This window comes from Gobio gobio (genome assembly GCF_949357685.1).
Source record: "Gobio gobio genome assembly, chromosome: 9".
NCBI lineage: Eukaryota > Metazoa > Chordata > Actinopteri > Cypriniformes > Gobionidae > Gobio > Gobio gobio.
In genome coordinates this window covers 13,230,854-13,257,409 of record NC_137115.1, presented here as the reverse complement: position 1 = coordinate 13,257,409, position 26,556 = coordinate 13,230,854, and the positions used below count along the sequence as shown (strand labels likewise).

At 36.0% G+C, this 26,556-nt stretch overlaps 1 protein-coding gene across 1 annotated transcript in view; it reads right to left on the bottom strand.

The window, feature by feature from the left end:
• Window positions 1–4,766: 4,766 nt before the first annotated feature.
• Window positions 4,767–26,556, bottom strand: part of rasa2 (RAS p21 protein activator 2) — a 65,754-nt gene continuing 43,964 nt past the window's right edge. Inside the window, exons 18-24 of the mRNA XM_079825746.1 lie at window positions 25,289–25,362; window positions 25,020–25,126; window positions 12,851–12,933; window positions 12,370–12,578; window positions 12,176–12,279; window positions 9,356–9,527; window positions 4,767–7,386 (exon numbers count right to left, since the gene is read on the bottom strand). Of these exons, the coding sequence (XP_079681872.1) occupies window positions 7,356–7,386; window positions 9,356–9,527; window positions 12,176–12,279; window positions 12,370–12,578; window positions 12,851–12,933; window positions 25,020–25,126; window positions 25,289–25,362 (780 nt within the window). The 3' untranslated portion in view covers window positions 4,767–7,355. The remainder of the gene's footprint in view (window positions 7,387–9,355; window positions 9,528–12,175; window positions 12,280–12,369; window positions 12,579–12,850; window positions 12,934–25,019; window positions 25,127–25,288; window positions 25,363–26,556) is intronic.

The following is a 26,556-nucleotide window of genomic DNA, read 5'->3' as shown; positions in this document are numbered from 1 at the left end:
GGTATGTTGAGGATACATTACAACTTACTGAAACATATATGTGGTGTAAGTTAATCGCTCAGTGTTTCAACGGAAAGACGTCAAATAAAACAGCATGTAAACAATGTCACGTAGCCTAGCATTTACCTCAGAAGTCATTCATAGCCCACAGCTGGTTAGTTCACTAGAGAAATTAATTATTTCGCTAAATATATGCACTATATTAGTCTATATATTCATTATATTCTACTTAACCTGTTAGTGATGTCTTGATTATTTAATGTCTGTTTAAATTAATATGGCATGAAAATGACAGCCATTGAATATATTTTTAAACAACGAATTGTAGTAAAAAGATTTAGCAATGTTTTAGAAGTTAATGCAAAAACTGCCTAATGTGAAGTTTACATGTTTGGATACAATGTTATTTGAGTGTTGATTATTATATCTAAAAAATAAATAGCTACTTAGTTTAAGGTAGGCTAATTTGTGCTCTGTTGTTATATTATAGTAGGCTATGCAGAAGTAAGGGCTCCCTATATAGTTTGCACTTTACAGCATTTGCAGATCATTTTTTTTATCTTGAAGAAACTTTTAGTTTAATTAATTTAAGGACAGAAATAATTTGTTCAGTAAACCACTGTTTAATTAAAAAAAAAGCTCTTTTATATTTTTCTATCCCCTGCATACCGAATCCGTACCGAACCGTCAGTTTTGTGTATGTGTGTGTACCGGTACACCCCCAATTGTGTTTAAACCGGTCTATGGTTTAAACGGAGAAACCTTGTGTGTGTGTGTGTGTGTGTGTGTGTGTGTGTGTGTGTGTGTTATTATTAATCATCTTCAACACTTTGAAAGGTAGCCTACTTTATCATTTTGGTCATCTACTGGTTTAATATTTTATTATCCAATGCAATGATATTTATAAATGTTTAATTAAGACTTAGGAGTTTCACATATATTAAATAAATCCACAAATAAGTGAGATTTGCAAAACAAAAATATAAAAAAATAAATAAATTTGACAACTCTCCCTGGACGTAATTTGTGGATCGCTTTTTTATTTTGCATTACACATGCATTTAATTGAAAAATAAAATACCGAAATGTTCCCTACTGTATATTATCACATACTACTTTTCACTGTCTCCAGTATAAAAGCTTATTCTAATTTAATTTAACAGTTATTACAGCATAAATGAGCTATTACATTAATAGTGTCAAAACTGTGAAAATCTTGAATATAAATTGTGGTGCAGAACCACTGATGCAACAAACACACAACAGAATCACACAAACAATATATTTATTGCAAATTAATTCCACAGAACTAATAACAGAGGAATTATGTGAGCTTGTATTGTGAAAATAATGGTATAAAAACATTTAAATAACAAAATGAAGCAAACATGTCCAGTACAATTAGTAATACATTGGAAGAAGAATGGGAATCGGGTAGACAAAAAAAAAAAAAAAAGTCAAATTTGTGCAAATATTTATAGCAGTTTTACAGACCTACATTATTGATCTAAAGATAAAATAATTTAAGAAATGCATTATTAAAACTACAAGGTTTTCAAAAGGGCGACTTGCAGACCCAATTACGCCAACAAGGTGGAATTCGAGAACGAACATCATAACAGGAGCACATAATCGTTTGAAACGTTCTTATGATATGGTGATTGTAGATTCGTACCGATATACATTCGAGACTTCAAGAAAAAGAAAAAATGACATTGTCTGCATTGTTCCATCGACTCATAGGTAAGTGCTAAATTGGGAATGTTAAAGAATAATCTTTAGTCTGGGGGGTCGTACGGTCCACTTGATCCTGGTTGTAATGGTTACTGTATGTTAACACAAGATGAAAATATGCCCAGTTCAGAGAATCACACCAATACACAGAAACCACTTAATTCGATCCTACAAGTATAATGAATGGAGAAGGTCTGTGGCATCACCACAATAAGCGAGTCCACGTGCCTCTTTGCTTATGAATTGAGGATGATCAGTACCACATTTCTACTGAAGCTCACTGGAGTCTCAGAGTACCAGATGAACGTCCATGTATCAACATATCACGACAACATTCAGTTCACAGTGTGCTACAAACATCTACATATGAGAAAAACACACAAATGTGACACATCTTATGGACCAAGTACAAATATATATATTCTGACACCATAACTGGAAGGTGAATGTTGCATAATTGTTCGTGCTGAAACGGCAAACTGTGTTCCAGGCCTCTTTATCAATGCTCAATACAATCTTTCAGCTTTCAAAATTCATGATTACAAAAATATATATCTGTTTGAGAGGCACATCACTAAAAATTCACAAACATAGACTGATTTCCTGTAGTTTTACTTGTGTTTTGACCAACCCGATCTCACGCGAAAACAACTATTTTACAACGGGCGATTTCGAATGAATTTGTATGATGTGAACCGCAGAGTTTATAATTTGAAAAATATTAAGCCAAACCATCACCCCTAAACATAGACGTCACTGGGGCGTAAGCAGATCATATGAAAACGTACAAATGAGATTGCATGAATTCATACCAATTACCAACCAAAAGTAAAATAGTTATGAATTGCCATAAGATTGTGTTGAAACTAGTTTGTAAAGAATGGAATGTTCTGAAAAGTAAATATGGCGGTATGACAAAAATCATTTTTTTTCTGATGTGCCAAAGTCTTGCTGGTTCCTGTGTTCCCCAATAATATTTTTTTTTACATATCCTTTTATCATATTGCTAAGGGATCTTTTAAAAAGAACATACAATGATCATGTTAAGTACACTTTAATTTGATGCCACAAACTAACAGATTTGATTATCTAGATCAGTGGTTCTCAAGTGGGTTTACTTCATGACACAAAGTTTACATTGGACATCAATTTGTACAAATTTCGATGGTTTCATGCTGTCAGCAGCCAATCATTTTCTGCACAAAACGTGGTTTCGTCAAACCTCGTTTTGTAACTCTCCTCATTGCAACCCTTTTTTAATCTTTCTGGGAGTGTTTTTTTCCCCTCAACCTATCCATTCTGGCATCTGCCTGATTTGGCTAGCTTCTATCAAGTGACAGATGTCAACAACAAAAGATATCATGCATCCATATCCGGAAAAGAGAGAGCCTTTTTCTGGACGCAACTCGTCTTCTCCACTGCTCCAAACATGAACCAGCACTGTGTAAACCCACTATACACTGTACAATTTTTTTAAATCCTTTGTGATAATTTCTCAACAGATTATAAAATGTGACCTTAAAGGGTTAGTTTACCCAAAAAAAGACGACATTACACTCGTCTGACGTAACATAAGCATTTTGAACTGCGAGAGGTGCGGGTGCTACACTTTTTCCGTCAGTTAAACACGGAAGGTGATTTGCCAGAAGCCAGATCGTTTACTTTATAAAGTTTTAAATATGGATATTTTTCTTACACAAACGCATCGATTCGCTTTAGAAGGCCTTTATTAACCCCCCTGGAGCAGTTATATATATATATATATATATATATATATATATGATGGATATAGAAGCACTTTTATGGACTTCAAAAATGACCCAACAGTCACTGCCATTATAAAGCTTGGAAGAGCCAGGACATTTTTAATATAACTCTGATTGTGTTCAACTGAAAGAAGAATGTCATATACACCTATGATGACTTGAGGGTGATTAAATCATGGGCTAATTTTCATTTTTGGGGGAACTAGCCCTTTAAAGAAGGTAGATTCTGTGACACATACAGTGTTTCATGTCAGATTGTACTCACATTCTTAAGTTCAAGGCGGCAATCCGATACTGTGAATCTAATCACCATACAGACAAAAGTTGATGTTTTAAGTTTAGTGTTTGAAGAAAACAAAAAGAAAAGCAGCAAATTTCTCTATATTAAGCACAGACCTTATTCAAGCCACAAAACGAAAAACATATCACTAAAAATTGCCTAAGGTGAAGTCAGTGTGTGTATTAATGGCTAATGGAATGGATTAATTCATCAGAATGGGTGTTTTTCTGTAGGTCAAAACCCAGAAACGAGTTAGCATTTTAGCCTTTCCATTTCTATCGTCCCAAAGTCAATGGGTTTTTTGAATGGGTTCTTGGTTAAAAGCCTGAAATAAGGTTTGTGGTTAACACAAGCTTAAGATATTAAAGTCGGCATGAAACGGAAGTTGCGATTGTTCTTTTTTCCCTTTTAGTGACATATATCTGAGTGAAACGGCTTCTGAAATGAGAAGAAAAAAAAATGGGGGCTTGATTTCATCCTTCGGGAATTGATTAGATCTTTGGAAGTTGGGCGTTCCTCACAAAATGTAGGCAAAAACGAGATAGACCGCGATAGCCCCGCCCTTGCACCATAGCACATGACAGGAAGAGAAGAGAAGTCATTTAGAGGGAGGAGGGAAGGTCACCATTTTTGATTAAAGATTATGAGGGCACATGAATTTAAAAAAAATTGCACAGATAAATCATTTATAATAAACACTACAATATTACAAAAAAGAATTAGAATTGTCAATTTTGATTTCATGGCGACTTTAACATAGAGAGAATACATCAGTAATACCCTCTTGTGATTTTAAAAGCTTTTACTTGTCTTGAAAAAGGTGGCTGCTAACAAGTGGCTAGATGGACTACAGATGTTGTCGGGGACATTAAACACCATCAGCTGAACAGGCAAACTCTCGAGCCCGCTTTTACAGCCTCAATGTGTTTATAATCACACTCTTGCAAACTTTTAGAACTTGAATGTTCAGGGAATTCTCTTTTTTTAAATTAAAGACTGAAAAGATGTCAGAAGCTTAATGATGGTGACTGAAGTCATTCAACAGTGGTATGGTTCGTTTAAAGCCAACGTTTAGCTTTTTACTTCTACTGATTGTAAAAGAATCATAAACTTTTGTCACAGAGCTTATTTTCTGCAATAATCCAAAAGCCAATGGAAAAATCCTATTGGGTTTTTGTTAAGGGAACCTACAGTACTACAATAAACATCCTACAATAAACAATCTCAGAAATTGGTCTCAGATGGCAATATCGCGGCCAAAATCGTACAGTGTGCACTGGGCTAAATTCAATACATGCCATTGATGTGATTTAACAGTCTGACATGTACACAATGACATAGATAGAATGGACAGATTCAGATCTATTAAAATGTTCTTTCTCAGGGTATGTTTACAAAACTAAAAAAAAATCCATTTGTGTTTTTCGCATAAAGTTGTCAAAACGATCCCCGTTCACATGGATCTGCGGAAACAACTAAAAACGCTGTATTATGTTGCCAGGCCGGTAGTTGGCAATGACACTTTGTAAAGAAACACTACGTGCCTATAGACTGAACACGTAATACGTTTGCGCATGACATCATTTTCAGGAAGACGATAGCAGTATCGTTTTCAAAAAATGTCACTTTGAATGCCGTTATCCAGAGGTTTTCCCTTCCGTCTCATGTATGCTTTTCATTTCATGGAGCATTAGATTTTGTTTAAAAGTTAAGATAATTTATTTTGCTATCTAAGCTCTTCCCTATTATTATACATTTTATTGTTTGCACTTCCCCTGAAGTCCATGACCCTTTTTTTGACCTACCAGTTGAGAACCACTGATCTAGACTCCAAAGAATCGATAGATGCAAAACACAAGTGTACCAAGCAGAACATAACAGTCTCCAATCAGGTTACAGAAAAGACACACAAAAAACTCTTAAGTATAGTTAAAAACGGGGTCATTTTAAAACAAAACCATGAATGTGTAGACCTGTAACAATCAGTAGGCGGAAGTTATCAGGAAATGATGCAACAACCCCACCAGAAAATTAGACACAACTGTGACGGCACAAACATGATACATTAGATTGTCGATCAGAACATGCCAAACAATCTCTGTTTATAGCTCTGTTGAAAACCCTAGTGAGCGTCCTTGAGGTTTACCCTGGCAGTTACATTTTTGCATATCACAAATATTCAAATTCCAATACTTTGAATTGAATTGAACTCCAGACTTTGCTGTTATCGTGTTGCTAAGCTAACAGCTCAAAAGTCAAATGAGCAAAAATATACATAGCACACACCAATATTGGGAAATTTGTAAGTACATGGAACTATTTGAACAATACGTTTCAGTATGGTACAATCAATATTTCTCTCAAGTGCTATCTTGGATTGTTTTTAGTCGGAGTGCATTATGGCACTGTATTCTCTGCAAAGGAGGCAGCACTCCTATGCTTTCATTTTGCTGCCTACGTTTTAGAACAGTTTTTGTATTTTGAGGCAGCTCACTAGGTTTTGGAACAGAGCTTATGACATCATACTATAAAATATTGTCATTGTGTGTGTGTTGGGGGGGTTACAAATTACATTTTCTTCATGTTTATCAAAATGCATGAGGCTCCCAAAACGTACATCCATGAAATATAGATAGCCATTTTCCTTTTTTTAAAGTTCTGTACTTAAAAAACTACATGTATACCATTTTCAAGTCATGAAAACCTACAAAACAACATCTTTGGCGTAAGAAAAATAGCTAGTAAAAATCTACAGGATATGAACGTTATCTACAGAGCATTACACAAGAGCTGATCATGTAACTGATCAATATCAGGAAAAAAAAGGTTGATACCACGTATCTAAAACAATCTCATCTGGAATATTCCAAATATCTAAAGTGCTTCTGCATTAGTCCCTAATTCATACACAAGTGTGGGATTGTAAGTACCTCCACTGAATTTATAAGGCAGATTAATCCTATCCACTACAGATAGAAAACCATGCACACACTCAAAGGGATGGACTGAGAGGGATGAAACTACAAGAGTAAAGAAATATAGAAGATTCCCTTTGACATGGTTATTTTACTTGTCAAAAAACATCAGACGACCAGTAGTCTGAAAAAAACTGACGGTTTACAAAGAAAAAATGTGAAGGTTGAGTTCTTTCATTTTAGCAGCTATAATTTCTCAGACAAACTCTTGGTGTCTGGACTTTCACAGCCTGTTTAGGAATGAATAAGAGGTGATCGGAATCTTTTCTTACTGTGTGCGGACTGGCGATTGAGGTTACTAAATGATCTTAAAAACTGATACAAGACTTAGACCGGACAGGCACACAGGGAAAAGAGCTAGATTTCTCCAATGATAGCAACTCACGGACACGCCACTCGACTCTTGACTGGCCAAATTCTTCCAAGTACACCGCAACTTCAGATCAGGCCATTGCTGGAGAGGTCCGACTCAGTCAGGTGTGGAACGGCAGCGCTTCTCTGAGCATTATCAGAGCGCTGTCATGCTCCTAAATGTTAACAAACACAGCGCCCTCTGCTTGTGTGGCTGTGTCAGTACCACCTGGTCCCGCAGTCACAATGTTACGCCGTCTTTCCAACTATAGGATTTGCGCTATAGAAGAGAGTAAAAAAATGCAGAATTTCAAATCATTTTACTGCACATACACATATAAGACAAGATTTTGTTAAATCGGCTCTTGAAGATAATTTTTTTTAAAATTAATTAATAGAGGGTATGCATTGACGTCACTTTCCCGCCAGAACACGCCCCCTCAGCCGGACTGAGTGGCAGAAGAGCTGCTGCATGACTGGATTAACTAGGGGAAGCTGCAAAAACGCGAGTAACGCGAGTAAAACAAACGATTATTGGTTTGAACTAAAGGTTGGACTCGATATAGTGTTCCTTACAACTTACCAAAGGTCCAGTGATCCATATTGACATACAGCCAGGAAACGTGTTTCCTGATATTTATATGAGCCTGATTTCAACGCTGGGGAAATTCATAAAGCAAATTCGCCTTTGAATGCTTTATTTAGTGTAAATGCACTATAGGTAGGTCTGAATCCGGGTGATCACTTCTATCAATGTTATATCGTCCAGCTTTAAAACTTGTACAGTTTTTGTCAGTGTTTATTTAAAAACATCCAATTATGCAGAATATAAGGTAAATATGGTAAATATTTAATTGATGTTGTCAATACCATATATATATTAGGGCTGGGTAAAAAAATAGCGATTTCTCGATTTTAATCGATTCTCACTTTTACAAAACAATATTGATTCTTAAATCCCAAGAATCGATTAGTCTATTTTTTATTTTTACGAAATTCAGAAACATAAATACCGTTTTGGCGCTGTGGCGCGAAAATTGCTCTGCCGCAGCTCAGCTCAAGAGAACCAGCAGCGTGGAGCAAACATGAACGGATCTTCTCTTCCGCCATAATACCAGTAACAGCGCGAAATAAACACGAATGAGCTTCTGAAAGTGTGTTAAAAGATACAGGACAACTTACCGAAATCCGTATATTGTCACATAGAATCGCTTAATCAGTGTTTCAACCGCAGAAAGATGTAAGTAAAACGGCTTACAAGTAAACAATAAAACGGCTTACAGGTAACGTCAGTTACCTCAGAAAAAACATATCCAGTGTCCATAAACTGGTTAGTCAGCTAGAAAAATTAACTCTAGAGAGGAGCATTTTGCTAATTATATGCACCACTTTACATAGGATAGGCCTATTCATTGTCAATGTTCTTCAATATTTAATAAATCTGGCAAGTTTTTATGACAGCCACCCTTTAAATGTTTATATTTCAAAAAAACGAATTGGAGTAGAATTATGATTATGTAATTGTAAATTTAATATTATAACTTTATTATTATATTAAAAAAAACATAATTTAGTGTCATTTAAGTGTTTGTATACAAATCAGTTAATTTTGACCTTCAATATTAGTAGGCTAATGTAGTATCAACTGACTCCCATTGTTTACAATATTAGTTCAGAAATTAGTTTTCCTTGAGAAAATTTTCCATGTATTATACCTGATACATATCCAAAATAATCGATATTGAATTGAAAAGAATCGAAAATCATATCGAAAGCTTGTGAATCGAAATCGAATCGTGAAATTTGTGTCAATACCCAGCCCTAATATACAGTATATATATAACAATACAATACATAGGGTATGATTTACCCCAAAATTCAACATATTGACACAATGATAACTGCAAAGGAGTTTAGTTGTTTCTGTGAATCGCAGCGATCTATTCTCTTTTTGGTAGCTTTCGGCAGTCTGTAAAAATATACCTCAGATTTCTTGTCAAATCTATTTGTACAGTCAATCTCAAAGCTCTTTCCCATTTTAAAATGTGGTGTGTGTGTTTCACGGCATTCATGCTGAAAACCAACGCTGCCACTCAGTGGGCGTGACCGCAGTCACTCCTGACGACGGTGACGTCACGCGCATACCCTTCATTTCATAAAACAAATTAATTGCATATAGATATATTACAATTTACAATTTCCTCTTTTTTATTAAAATGTGATGTCTTAATTCATTTTGGGTGTCTTACATAGTGCCTGGTTCATCGGTTAGTGCCCCCTTTAAGTCGTGGTGAGCCTGCAGATCATCCAGTACTTCTCCGAGCTCTTTAATGGTACGAAAGGTCTCTTTAGGGTCCTGTATAGTGAAGGCTGAACACTCCTCCTGCTGCCCAAGATACACTGACATGCCGGCGCAGGTATCTGTAGACACACACACAAATAAATGATAAATAATTTTTTTCGGTTGATTTTTCATCATTTAAAATGCTCCCATGTAGTGTGTAATAAAGCTGTTTGTGAGTGTAAATGGACTGCAAAGTTTCATAGATTAAAGTGCACGACAAATGGAGTTATTGTCTCCGAAAAGAAAGAACTGATTTTAAACTGCCTGAATCAAGTTCCAGGTTTATAACAAATCTGCATAATGCCAGCCTATGGTCTTTATTGGCTTCCGGTGAACAATTTCTACTTTGACCCGCCCTCGAACACTGTAGTTGTAGCTGAGGCCTAGAAGAGTTGGGTTCGTGTTTTCAGCATGTCGAAAATACGCTGTTTTGTGGGCTGCGAAAACAAATCCACTTAGCATGCACGTCCAAAGTATGACAACTCGGTGTCAGTTTGACCATATCAATTGGAGACCATCATAACTGTTCGTATCACTGTGTAAACAAGTGCTGAGGAAGCTGAAATTCAGACAAATTAAGCTGAAATTAGTTTCTGACACGCACTAAGCGGTCAAACTATCACAACAAACTGGGCCATCCAACCAATCAGAGTAGAGTAGGCTCTCAGAAAGGAGGGGTTTAGAGAGACTGAGACTTTTGCATGTAAACTTACTGTAGGAGACCTCCAAAAGAAAAATGAGGAACCTTTAAAACCCCTTAACTGTCACTTGCCCGTATACGGGCATTCTACATTTACTTCACTATATTACTATTAAATCCTAATCTAGTCATGACAAACTATATATCATTGGAAAGGTCTAAAGGCCTGTACACACCGGGACGAATATCGCACGCGCTTATCGCCAGCGTTTTTCGTGCCGTTTTTCGGCGCGTCTTGAGTGTTCACACCCAAGCGATTTTCACTGGCGCTGCGCCGAGTGAACGTGCACATTCAGTCGATGCGCTCCCGGTACACAAGATAGTGCTGCGGCACTTTAAGCCTCTGACACTCGCTTGTCACACAGAAGGAGAAGAGAGACAGTATTTACGTGCTTGCCAAAACCATAGACATATTATGTATATGGACAAAACCATTCACACACTTTTTGCTAACTGGCAAGCAGCATTAGCAGTTAATCTTCTTCTTTGTCTACTTACTACTTCTTCGTCGTATCAATGCGTGCTCGGCAAGACCGTTTTGTGCTTGAGCGCCACCAAGTCGTGTTTTACTGTCACTTCAGCAGCTCCAGGCACATGAACAAAAGCGCCGATCTCATTGGTCGGACAGTTTTTTACGCGCCGCGTCAAAATAAAAAAACGAACCCGAGGCGTTTTTTTAAAAAATGACGCTTTTACGCCTGGCGTTTTGCGCGTCGGTGTGAACACTCACATTGGCGCCCATTGTTTAGTCCCGAGGCGTTAAACGTCGGCGATAAACGCGTGCGAAAATCGTCCCGGTGTGAACAGGCCTTAAGGCTCAAGAATACATATTTGTTGATGATTTTGCTGAAAATATATATTTTGGAAGAGTAATGGATTAATATATGACAAGAGTGACAAGAGTGTGCATCAAAAAAATCTGTATCATTACAGGAGTTTTCACCTTTGTAACAAAAAGTCAACAACCACACTTTTAATCATTCAAACTTTGATTTTCATGCTAAAAGTTCATAACATAAACATTGATTCTAGTATTTAGCCAAAAATATTCAGAAAATAATATTATATATAGAGAATATCTGCCAGATCAATCTTTAGGAATCACCAATATGGTGTGTCTAACCCCTAGTGGATTTTTGGAGGTTATGCAGCTAAAAGTCTTACAGAAAACTCATTTTTTGAGTTTTTGACCTAAAATTTTGAACACAACTTGGTAAGAATTTTGGCTTTGACTTTCTGTCTTTTTTAGGCTGAAACCTATATTAATTTATATATTTTTTAATAAAATAAATAATATTTATTTTATTATATTTTTATAACAATAAACTTAAATTTCAATAACTTTTATATAATTTAATTCTATAATTGTTCCACTTCAGCAATAATCTGCCAAGTGTCTTCTTTTAAAAGAGACCAACCATAAGTCTTTAGTCCAAAGGGTTCATGAATTACAACCATTTAAGTTTGGGTAGTGCATAAGGGTTAAAATAGCATAATGGATAATATGCAAGCTATTTTTTTATGACTATCTTAAAACAAAAACTTTTATTATTTTTAATGGTTAAATTTGACCAAATACTAAAAGGAAAAGAGCCATCAAGTGCATTCATGGGAACATAAGATTGTTTTGATTCATTTAACATTTTTCATTTTGGTGTTCCTATACCTACATTTGTGTCGCTTTACAGTTCAAATGACTTTACCTTCATTTACAAAAACTGGAAAATAGTAGTAATAAAAAATGACTAGCTGTTCTCAAACATTTGACTGGTTATTCTGAATGAAACTGAATATTGAGCAGGATCCTGGGTGCAATATCCTGTGTTGCTTTAAATGACTGCACAATAGCTATTATTTAATAGGTAAATATTTTTTACTTCCTAGCATTGGTTACATCAATAGACAAAGTTAGTTCAGTACTGGAGAAAGTATATTTTGATGAAATATTATGAAAACATACAGTACACAAACCAGAATGTTTATTAATAAAGTAAAATATTTCATATTGTTTTAGGCCATACACACCCTCCATTTTCTGTAGTCTGGAGCGATTTGAGGAGAAAAAGGAGAAGATTCGCTCTGTTTCTCTGTCACAGTCGATGTCCAGTTGAATATTAGCCAACACTGTCCTATAAGACGGAGTCAGACATGAAAAACGGGACAAGTACAAGTTTGCACATAAAGCGATAAAATGCAAATGGATTAACAAGATGTCTTACGCAGTGCAGGGTTTGCAGCCCGGGGCGTTCTCGTTTGGTTCCTTACAGCATAACCAGAATCCACCCACATAAGCAGACGTGTGAAACGCGCTGAGCCGCCCCGGGTTACAGCGGCTGACCTGACTCAGCACCTCAATCCAGCTGTTGGTCTCCACACAGTTACCCGCCTGCACGTACAGAGGCTTCTCTGAATGGATTACCTGAAACATCTGCAAAACCAAAGTAATATTGTGAAATATTATTATAATGTAAAATAACGGTTTCTATTCGAATAGATTTTGAAACGCAATTTATTCCTGTGATGGCAAAGCTGAATTTTCAGCAAACCTTCAGAGTCACATGATCATTCAGAAATCATTCAAATATGCTTTTTACATTTTATTAGAATGCTTGTCACCTGGGAACTCAACCATGACATTTGCATTGCTAGGTCCATGCTATACCAGCTGCAAGAACACACCAATACGACCGAGCTACTCACGTTTTTGCGGTTAAAGGCACTTTCTTCCAGTTTCTCAACACCGAGGATGTTTTTCACAGGAATGACACACAGTGCTTCTTTCCCTGGACACAAACACAAAGATACTTTTATTAAATAGGGAAAAATAAATACATTATTCATTAGTAAATTCACACTTTGCCATTTTTATGACTTCTGTTTGCCCCTTTTTTAACCGTCTGTTTTTGCATACACACGCATAAACATCTGGGGACTGCGGGTCAGACACGGACACTAAATCTCACATGATATTCTGTAACGACCCGAGACTCGGTCCAGTCAGGCCGAGCCCGTAGAGCTGATAGCACACCAACTTGCTCCGCCAACACAAACACGCAGCCGTTTCTCATGCACATTCTGCACGTTTGATAAATTCCTATTTTCATCTCCTCCGTTGACGTGCAGCATTTTGACCACAGAACAGCCAAAGTACACAGATGCTTGAGAACTAGAGCTGCACATGCCACGTCAGCCCATCTTGTTCTCTTTATAATGCATCTTCTTCTTGAACATTTACCATGTGTGTACTGCCACTAGCTGGTTGGCTGTCTTTTCCCGTTCCTCTTGAAAAAAAACAAAAAACACTATTCCTAATCATGCTGTCTTTGTATGTTGTCTTTCCAGTTAAAACATTTTAGTTATCCTTAAAAATAAGTTAAAAATGGAGTTATGATTATACATTATTTTAAGGTGACTTTGTTACAGTTTAATTACGCATATATTAGGTGGCCTTAACTACTATGTACTTATATCAAAATATAAATACAATGTACTTATTCTGTTCATATTGTAATGCAAAACACTTTTGCTGATATTGAGGTGGGATACGGGTAAAGTTAGGGACAGTTTAAGGGTAGGGTTAGGTGAAAGGGAAGTGTCAGCAGTGTAATTATAAATGTAACTACATAATTACAGATGTCATTTTAAAAATGTAAGTACAATGTAAAAACATGTACGTACACAATAAGTGCATTGTATTAAATGATTAATTAAAATGTTAGTACAAAGTAGTTAAGGCCACCTTATAGAAAGTGGATAATGAGTTGTAATTATGCATTAGTTTTATTGCTAAGGGACATGTAAGATTTGCTCTCGGGGATATCCGCCTGTATTTGGCCTACCCAAATTATAAAGCTTTCCATTCCCACATACAGTGGTCTAAACCTTTGAAGTAACATAAAACACTGCTAAAAGTGATAAACATTTAAGTATATGTTGTCTGAGCTCTAATAGCTCAGACAATCCCAAAAAAAAAACAAAAGTCTCCCCATATACAGTGGTATAAATGCAATATCCCAGTGTCACAAAATTCTTTTTTTCAGTGTTTGCTGACATATGCTGGAAACAGCCAAAACTGTCTGCAGGGTCTGAGATATACACTTTCAAAAACGAATTTATAACCCAAAAATCACTTCACTTCTTTTGGCCGGGTTGGGTTTGGGGGGGGGGGGGTGATAAACATTTATATTTAAATGCTTATCACTTTTAACAGTGTTTTATGTAATTTCAAAGAGTTTCCTGTAAAATGACACCAGAATTGTGTATTTAGACCACTGTATGTGGGTATGGGAAGCTTTTCAATTTGGGTAGGCCAAATCCAGGCGGAAATGGTCCCAGAGTAATTTAGTGTAAATAAGTTACTTTGTGTAAAACAAATGCCAGTGATGCATATCTCCAAAGCAGATATTCTAAGCTTTCAAATGGTACCACATAGGAGGTCAAAGCTCCTCCACAGACATTTAACATTTAAAGTATATACTTGATGACGTCAATCCGGACGGGTTGATCAATCTTATCAGGGTCCTTGGAGTTTAAGTGGTACAGCGGCCACATGGTACAAGTCGTAGCTCTCAGAATATTACGAATTTACACATTGTACACAAGTTCAACAAGCACGTAAAGGCTTTTTACAGTTCAGAATCGTTTCGATAATTACGACATAAAATGTTACCGGAGATATTTCTGTTCCTGGATGCTGATTGGCCAATACAGAGTTCCAGCCGTGCTAAAATACACAATAAAGTAAATTATTAAAAATCACCTTCTCACCAGCTACTGTTTATATCACTGCACAACACCCATCTATTAACCTTTAATATGTATATCAGTGGCTAAAATAAATGAAACATGTTTTAACTTTTTTCCAAACATCCTAAATTAACTCTGGATCCCCCCAATGACTTTCATTGCATGGACGAAAACAACAATAAAACATTCAACAGTCACTGGCAACAAAAACCGCCTCCGATCCTGGCCAATCATGCGGAAAATCGTCCGTTTCCGATCCCTAGTCGATCGGTGCATCTCTACCTCACAAACACATGGTTTTTAACTCCCTAACATGAAAGGAGAAAGAGTTAAGATTGGTGGCGTGACATTTAACACAGTGACAGCAAAATCTTCTATGTTGTTATATTTAGTAGCTTAAAGTATAGTAGCAGAAAACTCTAGACTGGGTAAACCCAGCCTGATCTGCCGGCGATTTGATTTCGCCCTGCAACTCAGTCTGGAGACCTGTACATTCATTTCTACTGCTTCTGTTACACTTTTGCGGGAACCAATCACGGACTGGCTTATCCACCTGGCGTGCTATTGGCGGGTTTTAACACAATCAAGGATAGAGAAGCGATGGGTCGTTGTCCATTGATCACGCTTCTTGTGGTCTGATTGGTTGAAGGACTATCCAATTGCGTCCAGGGTCATTTAATGTATGCTCCTTTATCACGCCTCTTGTGCAGTAGAAAATACATAGCAGACTCCCCAGACCAATGTTCAATCTTAAATTGAGCTTGGTCTGGTGATAGCCAGACAAAGAAAACTCTGTAGTTTGGGGACAAAATTGTCCCCAGAAGTGGTCAAATTTCTCTCTTTGAGGACATTGGGGTAAAAATGATGCATAAAAAAAGTAAATAATGTTCTTAGTCTATGGTAGGTCTGCAATTTTATACCAAGATAAACGCATGTCATTTTCTTTTAAATAAATGCTGATCAGTGTAGGCATGTCTTTCCGCCCTTTAACGTGCTGGACTCTGGAGTGTAGCAGTAGGCCTGTTAAACCACTTTCTCAGAATTAACTCTTGCAAAAAGATTATATAAAAAGGAAAAAATTAAATCAAGGGAGGCTGGTTGTTGCAATCCCACCACCCCAGACTAAAACAACACCAGGAATTCTCATCAGTACAAAGAAAACGAAAGAGGACGGGCTGCCCAGCGGAGTCTTGATGTATCCCAAGGTTTCTTCCTCATTTTGGACCCTACAATATGTAGTCAAAGTCCACATTTAATTGCTTTGGTACAACTTTCAAAAGCAAGTGGTACATTTTCTAAACTATTAGTAGTAATCTCTCAACAGGTCATCAAAAATTCACTTTTTTCAAACATTTCAGCATATTTTCAGATATGTTAGTACAATACACAAAATCACCAAGTATATTACAAAATGCTATTTCTATCTTTTTTTTTTTCCATTCAAACTTATTACATTTGCCAATCATTTAATCCATCTGATCTTAATTGTTAATCAATTAATAATTTGGTACATACTGGTTGGCAATTTCTGAATTCTACAGTATAAGTGGTTTATCTCAAATGATAACCACATATGATACTAAACAGAGGCCTAACCACGGTATGAGAGACTGCCAAACTACTGTAGCTCACTCGTTATTTGAAAAGGCCAATTACAGTATAGATTAAGTCATATAGTACAGTGAGAACATTTACTGTATTTGCAGCAAAGTCTGTTCTAGTACAAAAACTCATGGCCGTGTGATAACTTCATCACACCTTTTGATAACACACTGAACAGATATTAACCATTATGGATTTTATGTCAGATACATAAGTTAGGTAATGTAATTGTGTTTTCTAATGTGGCAGTTGTAGCCTGTATTACTAAAAAAAAAGTTGCCAGCCACCGCCAGGGTTTTTGATCACTTTCACAAAAATGTAATGGCCCATATAATATTTAGTTGTATGAATATCTGAGCATGCAATATATTAAAAGAAAGAGCAGACCCTCTGATTTTAAACAAACAAACAAACAAAAAAAATTATTCTAGCTTCATGCATTCCTTTTTTATCAACACTTAAATATGGGCAAGTTACATAAAAAAAGCAACATTTTGAACAAAAAGCTGAGAAAAATCACGTTTTTGCCAAAGACTACATCCAGATCGGATTCAGAATGATGATCAAACACAGATGGAGTACATCGAGTCCATCAACACCCCTAATGCTTGAACAGTCCTATAGCTTGCCCTGGGTCGACATTTCATTCAGTAACAATAGATAGTTTTGATTTATATGATGTTTAATGTTGATGATCACGTTATTTTACATATACATCTGCTTACATATGATCGCTTGTTTTTTTGCGTCTTCTTCACCTGTGTTTTGATCAGGAGATTCTATACTCATTCAGAAGATGCGTAATGGCTAATAAATAAAATAAAATATATCTAAATATATGTAAATAAAATATATTTAAAAATTACAAATGCGATGAAAATACAGGCATCTGTAAGTACCAAAAATGAAAGTATCGTTATTGGCCTAGTTCTGGAAAAAGTGGCATTGATGCATCCCTAATTTAAATACATGACATACTGTACAAATTTCAATAGAAATTATATTAAAGTATGTTTTAGTTCATCATAATTGCTTGCAAATACATTCACATGTACACTTTATCAAATTACAATGAAATTCAAATTGCATATAAATATCAGGGTTTCTGCAGGTTTTATGAAGGTAACTTTAAGACCTTTTTAAGACCAATTAAAGAATAAATTGAAGGGAACATAACACGTCAATATGTTCTCTAAATGTAAATGTCTAAGCACACAATGAGTTGTATTAGTGACACTTCAAAGTTACAACAGATCTCCATTACTTTAATTCATTTTACAAAAAAATATATATGAAAGTTTGAGACAAGAAATCTTGTGAAAGTGATTTTCTGATTAAAACAAGAAAAAATATCTGAAAATGTGTTCATAAAAATCAATTTCAATTAAAATGTAATTCATTTTCATACCCAATAACAGACACTTGTACTTGTTTTAAGCATAAACTCACTTAATTTTGTTCAATTTCTCAGAAAACAAGACTTAATTTCCTCATTTTGCATGTCAAGTAAATGTATCTTGATTTATTTGTACTGGAAAACAAAAATCCTAAGGAAGAATGTCATTTTTTGCAATGCATGCAATTAAATTTAGGGCCCTATGAAATGATTGATGAATTGAAATGATGAATTTAATGAAATGGGAAAGATTTCTGTCCCTCCATTGACAGTAAAACTAATTCATAAGAATCAAGTGGTTTATTCCATGAAGAGACTCGGTCGCTTTATATGATGAACGAAAGTCTTACGGGTTTGGAACGACATTAGGGTGAGTAAATGACAAAATTTAATTGTGCAAGGTCAAATTAAGACCCACAGAAACCCTGAATATGTATTTAAGTCCTAATCAAATTGTGATTTCTAATCATTAAAGGGGGTCAAGTTGAGTTTAATCAGTAAAGAACACAGTACAACGTCCTTGACCGCCCCAGATCTGATATCTGGAGGACAGTTACAAGGACAGGACGGTCCATCATTTAGTCCAGATGCTCAGCGGGCTTGACTCTAGAAGATCACCCTCCATTGATCAAATGAGAGGAAATTAAATCTCAAGATATTAGCTTCTCTCCCTCTTTGTTCAAATGGCACTGTCTACTAAAAATGCAAGTGTCCCAACCAACACTCCCTGATCCTGAGGTGAATTTCAAGCTCATGTTCCAAGAATACATTTTAGAGTATTCCTGCAGCAAAGCGGTTAATAACACAGTGGCAGGGTGTCCTTGTGATGTGTTTGCATGTTTTCTGTCTGTATATTATTTTGCTATCTAATGCATTTTACGTGTGACTTTGGTGTCCAAATGCTTTTCAGGGTCACTATCTGGATACAGTCACTAGAAAATAAGCTGCTCTTGTGCTGTTACCAGCAACAAATGTTACATCCACAAAACTTTATTCATTAAATTAGGAGAAGAAAAGCCATTTATCCCAACATCAAACAAAACTAATGAATGAACATTATAATACTTGCCATGTGTGTGAAATCAAACGAGAAACATGCTTTCTGCCAAAGTAACTCCCAGCACAAGTGCTTAAATTATATGAAGCACACAATTACTTAATAAAATCAGGGAGGAAAATCTAAATGCAAGAGGGGGAAAAAACCTGCAAACAAGATAATAATCACAATGATTGTTCAGTGTCAATGCGACCCAGTCATGCCTTCCAAACTCAGCTGGATAAAGACACACCACATCGCCTATTGATTAGTCAACAATCCTGACTGACTGTAGAAAAAGAAGGGTTTGCATATTTTCAACAAGCCACATGACAATGGCTGAATCCGAAATCGCATACGGTCTTGTGTAGCTACTTATTTTGAATAAGTAATTACTTCACGACCACTAAAAAGTATGTTCCATATACACCTATTGAAAAAATTTGGATTGTTCAATGTTGTTCAATGTTTCTCTTAATTTTTTTCCAGAGCTGTAGTATGAATGGGTGTAGCATGAATGTAATCTGGCCGTACTACATTCACCATGTTGTCGTTAGCCCTATTTGGACGGAGCTAGTTTCTAAACGATGTTTGAGTTACAATTCATCACTCGACGTCTGTGATTTCATATAACAATTCAGATGGGACTAACATCTCTGTGTTTATGACAGAGATGGCAGAGTGTGTTTTCTAGACGTGGGCGTTACAGAAGGTCATGTGCTGTGCTTCATGCATCATGTATGACGTATGTCTTTTAATGTATTATTTGTTATCATTTTAATTCATTATACAAACCCTATTTAAAGGGGCTATTTGCGTTTTTCTGAAATTTAAACTTGCGACTGACACCTGTGGCCAAAAAACAGAACTGCTCTCATTTTCTGCTCGCTCTCGCAGCGGTGGTGACGTCACATCCGCAGACAGCGCAGGAAAAGACGACCCGCCAGAAAATAGGAAAAATAGGATACAGGCTTATAGGTGCACCCACTGTGAGCGGACAAGGTGTCAGTATGCTCATCAGGAGATGTTTGAGTCATAAATGGTCAAATAAAAAGGCTATTGTTACGTTTATTTTGGGGAAAAAGTTGCATATAGTCCCTTTAAGTAAAATGCTAACGGTATTAGCATTACCTGAGGTAATTTTTCCAGAACTTTCTTACGGAAGGTAAAAGTCACCGTGATCTGTACCGACATTGTCCATAATGATTACTGAGATGGCACATTTGGGCGGGATTAAAATCACTGAGAAGCTCTGGTAATAATTACTTTACCCCACCTCTCCATGTAAAACGAATCATGTCCGAATAGGGCTCTTGTCATGTGACCGACCAGCGTCAGTCGCGTCGCTTCACTGCCATTCGCAAATCCCCTACCGTGGCCTCATGGGATAGTAAAGAATCCATTGAATGCGCACTTCAGAATCTCGGCGGAAATAGTAGGGGACTTTCGCCTACTCGTTTATGAGTATTGTGACTTCGGACACAACTTCTTTTGTCACGTACAGTTTTTCGCATACTATAGGGAACTATGCGATTTCGGATGCAGCCAATAACTATGTTTCCATCCAAAGTTGTGCAAAATTGGAACATCGCGTTTGCGAATAAAGTACAATTTCCTTCCAATGTGCTCAAGAGAACAAAATCGTCACTTCCTGGGAAACTGGCACAAGATATCTGTAATAAAAATGAAAGTTGCTGCAACTGGGGAAGCCAATCTGGCTCTTTTTTACAACATCATAAATACGGCTGTCACTGAAAAAATCCTGTTCGATTTGTGAGACATAAGTGTTCATTGAATCGATTGTAAAATTCTTTTTTCCATGTCTAAAGACGTTTCCATTTCCAACGTCAAAATATAGGCCAATCCACGGACAACTAACAGGCATTAAGACGAACATAAAGTGGGCGCTTGAGATGCACTAGGCATGTGCCGGTATCAAATTTTCATGTTGCGATTAATTGCTGAAGCTTTTATCACGGTATACGGTATTATCACGATATTGAAATAAGTTGCAAAAAAGTGTTGTCATACTATAACAGGTTAAATCACTTTCTTATAACAAAAGAACCAAACATTTAAATACAATAAAGCAATACACAAAAATGTATAAATTAAACAAATATTTAAAACAGATTAAAGTGCAAAAGAATTATAAAGAACAATAGGTATGCTGAAATGTACATTTAACTAAGATTAATACATGCTTTAGAAGTATTTTTCATTGTCAGTTTGTTAATGAATGAACTAATGTTAAATACTGGAGCCTTGTAAAGTGTGTGATTGAACAACAGTCAGAACATATTCAAACAATATCTAGGGCATGTAATTTAGTCCAGATTAAAATATAAAATTCAAGTTTGAAAATGAATAGCCTTAAGTCTTTAAGTATTATGTATTAGGTTATGTGATTACTGGAGAAACGGCTGCATTTCTGTTGTTCCGTCAGCGCCCTCTGCTGTCGAAGAATGAATGTGCACTTCAGCACATCTCCTCATTCCGCCATGTGCTCGGCTCATGCATGGTCTATTTACGTCAGTGAGCGTTCCTCTTTGACGTGTTGTTCATTTTAAACGGTTGATGGGTTAAGTATTCTTAAAATTCATTCTAAAAATCGGAATAATTCGTAATAAATAATTATTCACGGTATTTTGAAGTGCCCACGATAACAATATTGTGCATGTTCATTATTGCGGTATATCGTATTACCGTTTACCGGCACATGTCTAAGATGCACAAGTCAGTAATATATCTGATGATTTATTGGCTGTGCACGAATGACAAACAGGAGTGCAAAATTCTCAAAAAACAATAAGCAGAGTGGACTGGCATAACATCAACGAAAAACATTACTGCAGGCTTCAACATGGCTGTGTTCAACAAGTTTCGCCTACATAGGCGATTGTAGCCCATGAAAAGAGGTTGAAAATAAAACGTAAAATTCACTGAAGGACTAGCCTACCTCTACCGGGTCTTTGTATTCATCTGGATGATGAAGCTGCATATGCCCCCTCATAGTTGTAGTGCTGCTGTGATATGGGAACTCGCGATCACACAGTTTGCATACCACTTTTTCCTTCTTCATTATTTGATCTACAGTCCAAAACACGAAGTGCATCCATATCGAACTCCTCAAGTTATTAGGGGTTAACACTAGGGTGGCCATACGTCTGGATTTTGGCTGGACAGTCCGGATTTTAAGGGCTCTGCCCGGCGCAACCTCAAGCCGGACACTCATTTCTCCTCCTTTTTGGAGTTGCGCTGAATTGGCCTATAAAAACCCGCTCTAGAATCTTTATTGGGACGCAGCAGCATAGCGTATAATGCCGTAAGATCTCTGGTCAAACAAATGATTGGCTGAAAGCGGTGTCAAATAAATATCTGATATATCATTGGTTAAAAACATAATCATATAACGTTAACATGCCTAAACGTCAGACGTTCAGACCTCATTTAATCTGGAAAGGACAAAAGAGCATGAATTTATATCAAAAAGCACACTGTGTCGCTGTGAAGTGGATGTTAGTAGTCAAGGGAAAGCCGCCACTGACCAACATGCCAGCATGGAAAAACATAAAAGTAACCGACCAGGTAGGCTACGTCTTCCCTCAGGTCATTTTTTTGAGAAGCAACATAACCTTAGGATGACAAAATCTCTGCTGCAGAGCTTTGTAAAGTCTATCATAATCATGCAGTCTGGCATCACCAGTCATACAGAAATACATAAATAACCAAATAATCTGGCACAGTGCCAGAAAACATTACATTCCTGGACTTCTGCAAATAACAGAAATACATAAATAAACAAATAATGAATGAATGGAATAAATAAATACACATTTCAGTTCTTAACAAAGAGGTGCTGCAGAGGGTGAATTTCTTTGTTAAGAACTGAAATGTGTATTTATTTATTTGTTTATTTATGTTATTTCCAGAAGTCCAGAAATGTTATGTTTTCAGGCACTGTGCACTTTGCAAGACAGGTTCATCTCAGTGGTCAGTTTTTGAAACAGACATCACAATGTCTTGAATAAATACAAATATTGTGAACAAACACTTTTTTGCCTCTTCTGTTCCACATGGATCTACATCAAGATTCAGTGGGGCAAAAAAGTATTTAGTCAGACACCAATTGTGCAAGTTCTCCCACTTAAAAAGATGAGAGAGGCCTGTAATTTTCATCAAAGGTACACTTCAACTATGAGAGACAGAATGAGAAAAAAAAATCCAAACTTTTAAGTAATAAGTATTTGGTAACCCAGCTTTGCTGACAGTCCAGCAGGAAACAAAAGAAGGTCAAGCCACCACGCTGGCTCCTTCTGAGATAATCACGCCAAAGGATGTTTGTTATTACAACAGCGGTAAACGTGTGTCATGCGGGAACAGCAAGATTTGCTGTTGGTGACCTTGAAACCATGGAAATCGACACAGCTCTTTTTTCACAGGATAGATCACTCAAAGGAAATGTGTGAATTACGGTTAGTATGCCAAGAAGCTGATCAACAAAAGTGTTAGGACTATGCATAATGTAGTATATTTACCTACATATACTAATATCGGTCTGTTGGAGGTGCAAAGTTATCCAACATTGTGAATATTTCCTGCTCCATATGTCATCATTACTCATAAGTATGAGTGTTAACAAAATTAAGATAATAGTGTCCTCACTCAAACAGCAATAACAAAAATGCTGATAGAGATAGGAAGTTTGATTCACTTGTGCAAAACATTTCTTTTGAATTTCATTTCAGCGAATAATTTAAAACAGTGACCCATCACCACTCAAAAATGTCACAGAAACTTCCGTGTGGAATTTTACACGCTTTAAAATGTTGTTGTGTAGAATACAGTACCGTTAAAAAATTGGTGTTGGAAAGATTTTTATTCTTTTCTTTTTGAATTCTCTTATGTTCACCAATGCTGCATTTATTTGAACAAAAATACAGTAAACATAGTAATATTGTGAAATATTATTAACATTTTAAATAACTATTTTCTGTTTTAATATTTTAAAATGTCATTTATTCCTTTGATGGCAAAACTGAATTTTCAGCATCACTAATTCAGTCTTCAGTGTCACATGATCATTCAGAAATCATTCTAATATGCTGATTTGCTGCTCAAGAAACATTTCGTATTATCATCAACTTTGAACACAGGTATGCTGATTAATAATTATGTGGAAACCATAATACTTTTTTTGTATTCTTTGATAAATAGAAAGTTCAAAACAATCTTACTAACACTGAACAATTTAAATGGTAGTGTATGCAGTTAAATATTGTTTTTTGTGGTTAAATAACACTCTTTCCTGTGTTAATTTAATGAAAACTGTAAATTAGATTTTTACTGTATTTTACTTTTTAATGTCATTACAGAGCAAATTTATGAATTGAATATCCTTCTTTTTATCATATAATTTTGAAACCTAGTTCCTCTTATGTCCAGAATCTACTGACAGCCTTGTTAATGCATAATGCAAAGGTTTCCTAATTCTTTTTTGAGAAAATATTGTGTTAAAAATAAGTTTTTATTAAGTGGATTAATTTATACATCTCACTGGTTTTAACTAATTAATTAAATTATATCATCCTTTTTATCAGCTTTTTTTCGGCACTGTACAATAAATATTCCATAATAACCCATATAACACACATTTAAAAAATTCACTATGTTACAAATTATTACCAGTGGACATGCACATTTTCAGTACTCTCAACCCAACCCATTGCTAAATACATGATATCCACTGACACCAGTGAACACAAGTACACACCCATGACATAAAGCTGACAGCATAAATCAAAAAGGGGAAACAGAAAGTTTCACATCCAGAGCTGGCTGACCACACTACATGAACAGGAGCTACACAAACAAGAATGTGAAACTGAGGACAACTTATAAGAATCCAGGGATACTTCTCGTGTTATTTCAACTCCATTTCCATTTAAAAACTGCCAGCAAAAAACAAGTGTCTGGACACATTTTAGAGCTGAACTGGATGACTGCCCACAAACAGAAAGTTCTGTGGATCATGGACCAAACTGGTCTTCAGAGACACAACATCATCATCATCAGCTGGGATCACTCACCTTTCTGCTTGTGATAGGACAGCTCTTGATTGGTCAATCGTAACCAGCGTTTCTTAAAGTTCTTCTTCCCTATTCGCTTTCTGCCCTGGGCCCGCTTATGTACCTCTCTGTTAAAAAGCATACACACACCTAACTTTTAGGTTTCCTGGAAACAATATAGTAAAAATCTGCTAAAATGACCTACATTTATTTGAGCTACTCTAAGTAAGAAATGGGACTAATCAATGAATCAGACTAGAGTTCTGAGAACTGTGGCGTCTTTTACTCACCCCTCCTTCAGCACAAAGGAGTCCTCCACTCCACTGGACTCCTTACTTACATTAGAGGAGATCTCATCTAAGAACTAATGCAAAAAAAATGACAAGAGAAATTATAAATGAGAATGAAATCCGAGCTTAACACAGTTATTTTTTTATAATAAATGTACACAAAGACAGACATTGAGGGCTGGTCAATGGCAGCTACGACATGATACACACATTGCAATACCCCACTGAGAAATGAGTTTACGCTCAAATTTAACACTGCTTCTTCATTATTTAACTGTGGGAAATTAAGGAATTTCCCATGTAATTATCAAATACTGTATCTATTTTATTGATGGATCAAAGGCATATATAATAGTGTCCGCAATAAAGAAAAACGGCAAGTTCTTCGAAATGTAGTTTTTAAAATCATTTGTGTAATGTAACCTTCCTTGATGAAGGTTCAAAAAAAAAAAAAATCAAGCAAAAAGTAATAACGTATTTTGCTTACATGTGTCATTAATATGATGTTTGTAAATATATTGTATTTATTATATAGACATATATTATTATATTTATAAAAAACATGATGTATACATACACATACACTCCCCAAAAATTATTACCAAATTTGTTTAGGTTGCATAAACAAAAAAATTCTGGGTCAAACAACAGTCATGAAATCTTAATGAATTATTCCTGGAAAAAACAACAGCATATTTTTGTCTTTTAGTATTATTATTTTTTTTTTTTTTAAAACACTCATAACTGTGTGTCAAAGTCCACAAGTCTCTAAAAATATCAAGTAGTTTGACCTTTTTTATGAGAAGGCAATATATATATTTTAGTTCTCCCACTTAGAAATCATGGAGGGGTCTGAAATTGTCATCGTAGATGCATGTCCACTGTGAGAGACATAATCTAAAAAAAATCCAGAAATCACAATGTATGATTTTTTAACTATTTATTTGTATGATACAGCTGCAAATAAGTATTTGAACACCTGTCTATCAGCTAGAATTCTGACCCTCAAAGACCTGTTAGTCTGCCTTTAAAATGTCCACCTCCACTCCATTTTATTATCCTAAATTAGATGCACCTGTTTGAGGTCGTTAGCTGCATAAAGACAACTGTCCACCCCATACAATCAGTAAGAATCCAACTACTAACATGGCCAAGACCAAAGAGCTGTACAAAGACACTAGAGACAAAATTGTACACCTCCACAAGGCTGGAAAGGGCTACAGGGAAATTGCCAAGCAGCTTGGTGAAAAAAGGTCCACTGTTGGAGC